Source organism: Myotis yumanensis, unplaced genomic scaffold (genome assembly GCF_028538775.1).
Source record: "Myotis yumanensis isolate MYYU_CA2020_CCGP unplaced genomic scaffold, mMyoYum1.0.hap1 SCAF_6, whole genome shotgun sequence".
Classification (NCBI taxonomy): domain Eukaryota; kingdom Metazoa; phylum Chordata; class Mammalia; order Chiroptera; family Vespertilionidae; genus Myotis; species Myotis yumanensis.
Genome location: NW_027223757.1, coordinates 24921883 through 24932089, shown reverse-complemented (window position 1 = coordinate 24932089; position 10207 = coordinate 24921883). Strand labels below are relative to the sequence as shown.

Here is a 10207-nt window from a genome sequence, read left to right as displayed (position 1 = left end):
TCATTAAAACTGTTTTCATTTGGCTTTCTCCCTAGCATGTTATTTAGAGGGACTGAGAACTTGTCATACTGCCTCCTAAAACTAGTGGATTTTATACCTCAGTTTTATTTTTAAAAGCCACAGCACGTTCCAGGTACCTACTCCAACTTCTGAGAGGTGCCTTGGTATTCTTATATTACTAATTCTCAGCTTGCCAAGGGGTAGGAGCACAGGAAAGGATGGGTCCCTGTCTTAAAAGTGAGGGGAGATAAGAGAAAAATTTAAAGAGACGACCAGGATATTTTTATAAGGCAAACTATAAAAGAATAAAGCTGAACAAAGATTGTAGACTGGTAAGAACATATACAGAAGATAGGGTAAGAATTTTTTTTCAAAATTGTGATTTTAAAAGGTTTGCAAAACACTATTATTTAATCCTCACAATGGCATATGTCATGAGTATTAATTTCATTGTGCAGATGACCAGATGAAAGTTCAGAAGTAGTAAGAAACTTGCGTAAGTCTGCACAGCTGGTAAGCAGCAACTCCTATCCAAGAAATTCGATGGGTTGTGAAGTCTTTCATGTATAATACCTGCCTCTGGTTGTCATAGCATAAAGTAGGCGCTCTCATTAATGGGGAAATGGCATTTCTGTTTACAATGTAAGAATTATCAAGAAATTTTATTTATAGCTCTCCAAGAGCTCATCTTTCCTATAAGCTCATGGTATTTTCAAGCTTTGACCAGAAGACAACTTATTAAAAAAGACTACACAGTATTCTCCATGCATTTATATTATTTGCTGATGTTTATTTTTGTCCCCTTTGTTACTGATGGCTTTATCAAAGGGACATGAAGGACACCACAGACACTGAGAGGGACTATTCCCTTGTTATTCTAGTCCTGTCTTAAAAAAAGGTTTTCAACTCTAATCTGCATATATCCTTTGGGTTTTAGTTTTTGCAGCTACTTACAACTCTTAAGGCAAATTGGTGATAGGCTCTTGGTCAACATCTTTCCTGCCACATAGATCTTCTAGCAATATTTTTCTAATGGGTGTCTGTTTTTGGCATTATTTTCTACTTAATGTAATTACTTTAATTAATAAATCTAATGGGAGCAAAAGAGCTGCTCTCCCCTTCTTTACTTTTACAGCAGGCAAAACTTTGATAAAGATGAAGAGAGGGCAATTATAGCAAGTGTACTTGAAAATTATATACACGATTGCATTCGATTCTTTTTTATACAAATAAATCACATATAAAAGTTTTTGTTCAGAGAAAAAGAATTTTTACTCTGCAAATAATTTTAAATAAGTTTATAAATCTCGCTGACAAAATAAAAACTTTTTTCTCACTATGAGTTTCTAGTTTCATATTCTGATTTAAGTAATTGTATTACATAATTGCATTACGAGCAATTAGGACACTGAAGTTGTCCTTCAATATAAAGCTAAAAGTTCTCTTATTTTTTTCTTCTTAGCAATGGAAAAAAATGAACTTGTTTGGGAACACTGTCCAGCAGCACTAGGATATCTATAGTTCTGACTTTCAAAAATTCTTTTCCTTAGCAGGGTTTCAATCTGGTAGTGTTCCCAGTTTTCCACTTCACCTCTACAGCACTATCTGAGCCATCCCAGACTCAAAAGCACCATCCCCCATGGATTGCTCAGTGTTCATTCTCACAGCTCTGTCTCATGCAATCTGACTGGCTTCACGTATGGCAGATGCATGGCTGGTGATGAGAGTCCCAGGGTCTGCTGGGCTTTGATTTTATTTTAAACTGCCTACACCTCTGACTTTGGAAAATAGCCACAGATGTGCTCTATATTAGAATATTATACCAGCATCAATGTTACAATTTCCATAAATTTCTAAAATAAACACATATTTTGGGAGTGCTTTCATAAAAACAACTCCATTAAGTGCACTTAAGGGTAGGATTAAGTTTATGTATTGTAAACTAAGGACATGTACACAATATTTTCTACACCCTCCTTCTCTTCCTGGTCCTTCTCATTTCAAAGGTTTTGGTTTTTTTCTGAAAGTCTACTTGTATTTATTATACTTGCCATAATAAAAAGAAAGAAAAACAAAGTGATAAGGTATCTAATTGAAATAATCACCTCTGTAAATATAAGTAGTTCAATATTCTGCTCTTTCCTATTATCAATGGTTAGAAGGTAATAAAAATTACTAGGGTTTGGAAATTTATCAAGTTTCATCGATATCTTAATGTTATGTTATAAAAATATACTTATTTTCATTATCACTTTATGTTGTAAAAAATAACATATTCCAAATATATGGACTGTTTTTACATCCAGTTCTTGATAGTGCTGTTGAAAATATCATTTCAATTGTTAAATAGCAGACTCAGAGTCATTTGCATGTAAAATACAGAATGATAAATATCTAGAAACTTTGAGTAATAGTTTGTTTCCAGTCTGCTTCCTCCCTCTCTACCCTCCACACCCCCACACAAACCTAAATAAAAGTAAACTGAGGCTTGTATTGCCTGGATAATTGCTTAAATTTTATTACATATTATAATATAGTGTAAAGATGAAAATTCAGCCAATCCTGTAAATAGTGACAATTTGGTCTTAGAAACTTTACATTCAGACTGTTGGTGCTATGTAAACAAAATAAGACTTAGCTATAACTAGAAAAATACAATGGACTAATGAGGAAGGACATTTTCGTTTGCTTTTAGAAATAATGGAGCAGAGTCCACCTGGTCCATATCACAGATTCTGTATAAAATCAATCAGTCATGGAAATGTTGATTTTAGAAAACTGCCATTTTGACTTTTCAAGATTCAGTAGCAGAGTCCTTAATTATCACCTTCTCAAAATAATGTATGTAAATCTATATTTGTTAAGAGTCCACATAACAAATGTCAAATACAACTCTATTTATGAACAGATGTATAATATGTGTCTTTATTATCATCTGAAAAGTAACTTATTCCTTTTCATTTAGGACTGAAAGGCTTCAAATAAACATTTTAATGTATTTAACTTTATGCAAATATACATGTGTGTTTCAGAATGTACAAGTATAGATACCTATAATGAAAAAGTAGCATAATAAGTTGATGACACAAGTGTTAGCATCTTTTTTATCCTCTCTTGCTCTAAACATAGGTTCTTACATTCTAATGTCTTGTGGTATCTTTTATTTATATACTTTTTGTATAAACCTGAATATTATTGAACAAAAAATGAAATATAAAAATGCTAACATATTTATCTCTAATATGAATATTTATCTCTAAAATAAAGATAAATTCCTTAAGCATGTTAGCAAAGAGTACAGCAATATTTAACTAATAGAATGTACCAAGGAGATGGTATAATAACTTCCAAAAATAAAAAGAATTTCATATTCTGTGCTATTTTGTGTTAAGATATAAAATTGTATATAGTAGCTTTAACTATAAGGTCACAAAAGAATTACATTAATAACAATAAAATATTAGCCTGAAATCATCTGGTGGTTCTTAAACTATTGGTATTAATGGAACCACAAATCCACAATGTCAGGACACATGCCAAGAATGTGTGTAAGTATGCAAATTTTAATATAACTCATTGGTTTACATGATTGATCACTAGTGATATTTAAATCAACTTAAACATTCCAATCTTGAGGGAAAAAAATGTTTTCATTTTATAGGCTTATGAGGGAAACTCAGTAGAGGTTTTGGCAATTGAGCAGATGTTACTGGAATGGGAAAAAAAAGAGCAGTGAAGTATGCTCACTAATTGAGAAAATCCTACAAATGAAGCCCAGACATTCATGTCTCCTTTTACTTTAGTCAGTCTTTAAATAATTGTAATGAGTCTGTAAGTTCTAGCCAGACTTGCTGCTTATGCATCATTAAAATCAAACTTCTTCTGCCAGTGTATTAACTTGTCTATATATTCACATAATTAGTGCCTCATCAATTTATCCTATTCTGGTACTTCCTTGCATCTTCCAATCTCACATCCAACATTGCAAAAAGCAGTTACTATCTCCTCATAAAATTCTGCTGTCCTTCAACTTCTGCTATTTTTCCTGTATGAACAACAGATTTTAAAAAGAAGAGGAGAAATACTGGGCAGACCAATGAGTGTTCAAGATATTATGTAAAATATGGGGCAACCCAGAAAACTGAGGCACTTTGCTCAGTCGGACCAGATCCATTCTCCGGGGCCCTTCTAGCACCCATTTAATTGCTGGGGTTTCCACGCTGGCATCCCTGACTGGGGGTATGGGGTCCAGTCCCCAGCCAGGACTCCATCAGCCGGGAGGTGCTGCTGCGAGAGAAGATTCCTGCTTGGCTGTGATTTATTTTGAATTTAATTTTTTAAAACCTGTTGTCTTTTTTTAAAATGTTCCTTTTGGTAAGGGGTCCTTTGATCAACCTAACAGCCTTGATTGACCCGCCCCCCACTGCTGTGGTTGTGAAGCGATTGTTTTACTCAGTTAAAGACAGAAAGTACTTTTTAAGAAGTTCCTTGCGGGCAGCTAGTTTGTAGACTATTTCTCTGGCTGCACATGACGGCGCATCTTTAGAGCTTCCTGGGGGTCCCCTTTATCTTTTTGGTTTTGAAAGAAGGATTGGGGTAAAAGGTGAAGACCACAGGGCCGCCTCCCGCCGCCCGGTCTCGGCCAAAGTTTCTGCTGGTCAAGTTTGAGGCTTGACGATCCACCGGAGCCCCTGGACCTTGCGGACTGACCGCCTCCTCGCTGTAGCCCCCCCCCCCCCTCCCCAGCCCCCGCAGGTCAGCCAGCGCGACATTTGCCGCTGGACTCCGAGGAGGCTTTGGGGGGAGGGTGGCTCCTGAGCCCAAATCGCCTCGGCCTGAGGCAGAGCCGGCAGCTGCTGGAGAGCACCTCCGTGGCTGGCGCAGGGAGCGGTGGGCGCCTGGCACCGAGCGGCACGCGCCCGGCACCGGGTAAGGGACGGTCCCCGGTGACGGGACGGGGCGATGGGGTGAGGGGGGTGTCAGGAAATGCGAGGAGCCCCCGGAGCGTGCGGTCCCCGGGAAGCCCAGAGCTGAGGCTGCGCGCCCGGGACGGCCAGGTCCCCGCGAAGCCCAGAGCTGAGGCTGCGCGCCCGGGACGGCCAGGTCCCCGCGAAGCCCAGAGCTGAGGCTGCGCGCCCGGGACGGCCAGGTCCCCGCGCCGACCCTGCTTTCAGGTGCTGCACAAAGGCTGGGGAGCTCCCAGGCTTCTCCCAGAGCCAAGGCGGCGGGGCGGGGCGGGGCGGGACGCAGCCCGCGGGCCCGGGAACGCACCTGTTGCCAGAGAAGGACCCCACCTCCGCGCCGTCGCTGCGCAGCGAGGACTCGGGGTGGGGCCCGAGAGAGCGTGGCTCGCCGCCAGTCTGATCCCCTTAAACGGGCCCCGGCCAGGGCCAAGGTCACGGCGCGTCTCCGGCACGGGCCCCTTGAGGAGGCTTCAGCAGCCTCTGCCCATCGCCGACTCCCTTCCTCTCTCCTCCCGGCACATACCCGGGATCCCGGGGGGCGGAGGGCAGAGACCCGTTGAGAAACGCCGTCAGCTCGCGCTCCTGAGCTGCGCCTGCCCCTGCTCCGGCTCTGGGCTCATCGGAGAGCCAAGCTGGGGAGCAGAGCCGGCGCTGCCTGCGGGCGCCTTCGCCTTTGGAACCGTGGCGAGTATCAACCCATTTTACTGCGAGCTAAGTTGCGGCTCTTTTGCTGTCCCTCTTCTCGTAGTTAATCTCTCCGAGAAATAGAGACCGAGGAACAAGAGTCCCAGGACAGGACTCCTGGGAGGCCTCACTCAACGTGCTTGCCCGGCTGAGGCGCGCTGTCCCGGCGGCCCCCCAGGAAAGCAGAGGGCACCCGGAAAGGAGAGGGCGCTCTGTGTCCCGGACTGCGGCCGAGGGGCTGGGCCTGGACGCGGCAGATCTGCCACTCACGCTTCGTCAAAAACCCTTTGGGGGTGGAGGGGGTGAGTGCAGGCGGAGGCCCCGGCCCCCCCTCCCCGCCCAACTCAGCCCCCTGGGAGCTGGTCGAGGTCGGTGCAGAGGCTGTGCCCAGAAAGAGAGATGTCTGGTTCGTACTCTTGGAGCCCTGGTCCCTGTCTTTCTAGTCCTGCAAGTGAGTTGTCCACTTGAATTTCGAGGACTGCTTCCCCCCCACCGTCCTTTCCCCTGCAATCTTCTCGAATAATGTGGGGGAACGTAACACCTTATTTCATATTGTCCATGGAGAAAACTGGGGATTTTTAATAAGATAGAATACCTTTCATCAGCATGATTTTTCTACTTCTTCACTTGCAACCCTTCTACTCTAAACTGGCTTTGATTTGGTACAAAACTGGAGCGCAGCATTGCCAGCTTGAAAGACGAGTCAATGCCAAGGGGTCAGGGGGGGAGGCTCCGGAGGCGGGCGGGGGCCGGTCTGGGGCACTGCCCGGAGGCGGGGAAGCCACTTTGCCTACAGCGGAGCGCTCCCCGCCCCCACCCCACCTCCACCCCACCCCCACTTGATTAGCAGGCAAGCCTCCGAGGGCAGTTGTCTGGCCCGAGCCTCTCCCCGCAGCTTCTGTCGGATTCTCTGGAACCCCTTTTCGCATGCGGGGGGGGGGGGGGGGGGGGGGCGGGGTGAGTGTCACTGAGCTAAAACGGGCTAGTCCGGTGAGTTACAAAACATTCCCTTGGCTTGGGTATTAGGAGTGCGTTTGGACATAACCTTTCCACAATCAATGGCATTTTTTGGTTTCTCCATTTTAAGAAACTTTTCTTCCATGGAGGTGGAGGCTGTTGGAGGATAAGATGCTTGTGTCCGAATTTCACGGGCACTGAAGTCTTGGCCTTGGCGATGGACTGTTGGCCATTTTCTCTGCTTTTTACAGAGAAGCAAAGTTTGGTTAGAAAAACACATCTGTTCCAATGTTACATCTCACCATCCGACCGGTGTTGTCAGTGCTGCTTTCCCTCCTCCTCCTCCTCCTCCTCCTCTTCCTCCTCCTCCTCCTCCTCCTCCTCCTCCTCCTCCTCGCGAGTCCAGGAGACTTGCAGTGACTGAAGCCCTAATTACCCGAGGGTCCCGGATAGTGTCGGTGTCACACTCTGCACCCAGACACTCGGCACAACCTGGTGTCTGTCTTCGGTTCCTCCGCGCCCAGAGCGTGGCGGTGCCCAGTTCTCTTAGAGGCCGCCCGCGGGCTCTCTCCCTTCCGGGGATTTCTACCCTTCCGCCCCTCACTCTGCCTGGCTATTCCCGAGTAACAAAAACACAGCAAGGAGAAGACAAACCGGCGACCTAGGCGCTCGCACTGAAAGCTCCAAACGCCAGGCCTGCCCGGATCCCCAGAAACACTGTGCGGGGCCCTCGGTGCCCACGCGCACACACAGGCTCTCCCAGACCCTTTCGCTGCCGAACCTCTCTCTCTCTCTCTCTCTCTCTCTCTCTCTCTCTCTCTCTCACACACACACACACACACACACACACACACACACACACACACACGAATGTAGTTTATCATTCGACCCAGAGCTGCAGCTTGCCCCGGCCCGCCTCGCACTCCGCCCGGGAACAGAGGCCGCCCAGCTGCGGGCCCGGGCCTGCCCCACCTTGGTCCGCGTCGCGGGGGTCCGGCGGCCGCTGGGAAGCCCGAGCAGGAACACTCCGGGTTCCCGGGAAGCTTTCCAATCCCTAATTTCCTCCCCGCCCCCTCGGCTGGTTTTTCTCCCTTCCCCTTCTTAAATATGCTCTTGTAAACACTGAGATCCCCCCCCCCCCCCCTCCGCCCCACGGGTCCAGGTCTAAGAAGTTAGAGAATTGGGCAAAACTGAAATTCTTTCGATTTCTTTAAAACCAAAGACAAGACATAGAAAGCTTTATACCCATCTCCACAGCAGTGTCAGGGGCAAACCCATCGCCAGATATGACTCTCCGGTTGAAGCCACACCAGAAGGGCCCAATTAACAGAATGAACACACTATCTGTTTATGAAAAGCGAACTAATTAAAAGAAAAAACTTGAGAGAACGCCCTTCGACTGCCATCTCGCCCCCCAACTGCCCATGGAACCTGCCCTCCATCCGCCTCTGCCCCTGAAACCGTTCTATTCGGACTTCTGTGCCCACATTTGTCCAAAATTGAGAGCAGCTATCAAAGGGAGGAGAAACAATGTTTCCATTCCTTTCTCCAAACCCAGAGGAATCCCTGCCGGCCTTCCTAGCCCCTTTCCTTCCCTTCCTTCGCTGTCTTAGGTGTGATTTGTTTAGGGAAATCGAGAAGGGACTTGGGGTGGAAGCAAGTTTTTTAAAAATCGGGCAGGCGTGAGCTGGAGCGGTGAGTGTGTCAATCAGAGGGTTTGTGCCTGGGGGCTCCTAGCGGTTCTCAGCAGAGGTGTCCCAGGGCGGCCCCGCAATGAATATGAATAGGAATCCTTGCTAAATGGGACAGCAAAGCGCACCGCCCTGAATGATGGCACGTCATCCCAACCAGCCCAGGATAGATAGGAGGGTTTCTTTTGTCTCTTTTCTCCGCCGCAGCTCTATAAAAGCCCCTCTTTTTCGGCGCGAGGTTAGTTCAAGCGCACACCAACTAGCTGTCCAGGGACCTGCCTACCCGGAGAGAGGGGAGTGGGCGGGAGAAAGGCGGGGAAGGCAGTGCCTCAGCTTTTCTTCTCACGTCTTGTCGCTGAGAAGTGGGTTGCTGGGCTGTGCAGATTTTTTTTTTTAATTCAAGATTTTCTTTAATTTCCCGCCTCGAGCCTCCCCGCGGCCGGGACGCATTCCCTGTAATAAAATGAATTCTGATTCGAGCTCTGTCTCCAGCAGAGCCTCATCTCCGGACATGGATGAGATGTATCTGAGGGACCACCATCACCGACACCACCACCACCACCAGGAGAGCCGTCTCAACTCGGTCTCCTCCACGCAGGGCGACCTGGTGCAGAAGATGCCCGGGGAGAGCCTCTCGCGGGCCGGCGCCAAGGCCGCAGGTGAGAGCAGCAAGTACAAAATCAAGAAGCAGCTGTCGGAGCAGGACCTGCAGCAGTTGCGGCTGAAGATCAACGGGCGAGAGCGCAAGCGGATGCACGACCTGAACCTCGCCATGGACGGGCTGCGCGAGGTCATGCCCTATGCGCACGGGCCCTCGGTGCGGAAGCTCTCCAAGATCGCCACTCTCCTGCTGGCCAGAAACTACATCCTCATGCTCACCAGCTCCCTGGAGGAGATGAAGAGGCTGGTTGGAGAGATCTACGGGGGCCACCACTCGGCCTTCCACTGCGGGACGATGGGCCACTCGGCCGGCCACCCGGCGCACGCCGCCAACGCCGTGCACCCGGTGCACCCCATCCTGGGCGGCGCGCTGTCGTCCGGCAACGCCTCGTCCCCGTTGTCCGCCGCCTCGCTGCCAGCCATCGGCACCATTCGGCCGCCCCACTCGCTGCTCAAGGCGCCCTCCACGCCGCCCGCGCTGCAGCTGGGCAGCGGCTTCCAGCACTGGGCCGGGCTGCCCTGCCCCTGCACCATCTGCCAGATGCCGCCGGCACCGCACCTGTCCGCCCTCTCCACCGCCAACATGGCCCGGCTGTCGGCCGAGTCCAAGGACTTGCTCAAGTGAGCGGCGGGCTGGCCCGGCTGCGGAGAAGGAGGGAGCGCGGCGGGAGGGGCCGCGGTGCCGGGCCGGGAGGGAAGGGCGAGGCTGGGCCCTCGGCTGGCGGGAGGGTGGGCCCGGGCCCCGTGGCCTCCCGCACAGGCTGAGAGATCTCAGACCCCACTGGACCCCCGGAGGGAAAGGACCAAAACCAAACTAGGTGGTAGCGAAGGGGGACTCGAACCAACGTCGCGTGTTCCGCCTGCATGCTCCTTCTCCCCAGGCCGCGCCGGTCTTCCTCACTACCCTATGCTCGTATCGCAACTGCATTTGTTGTCTGAATGGCGGATCTGTGCAGTTAAGAACTTGCGAAGGGACTTGAGAGTTGGCTTTCTCTGGCTCTGTGTTCTCACCTTGAAAAAGACAACCATCCCTTTTGTGCAAAACAAATGTAAATATTTCCTTTAGAGGGGTGCAATTCGGGTGGTCACTGTCCTCTCCACAGTTGTTTTGTTTTCTAGAGACACTGGGGAGAGAGAGAGAGAGAGAGAGAGAGAGAGAGAGACCCAAGTTCTGAATCTCACCTCCGGTCCAGGGCATGACATCCCTTATGTGCGTTTTCCTTGGGACGCAGTGTAGGTCAAAAGAATGCA

The 10207-nt window shown here is 48.8% G+C and overlaps 1 protein-coding gene across 1 annotated transcript; it reads left to right on the top strand.

The window, feature by feature from the left end:
* The first annotated feature begins 8759 nt into the window (after positions 1 to 8759).
* Positions 8760 to 9581, top strand: OLIG3 (oligodendrocyte transcription factor 3). The gene has a single exon (XM_070419264.1). The coding sequence runs from the start codon at positions 8760 to 8762 to the stop codon at positions 9579 to 9581; it is 822 nt and encodes a 273-aa protein (XP_070275365.1).
* The last annotated feature ends 626 nt before the right edge of the window (positions 9582 to 10207 follow it).

Bases quoted from the DNA above. Each gene is read 5' to 3' on its own strand.
- OLIG3 (XM_070419264.1), top strand. From the start codon at position 8,760: ATGAATTCTGATTCGAGCTCTGTCTCCAGCAGAGCCTCATCTCCGGAC.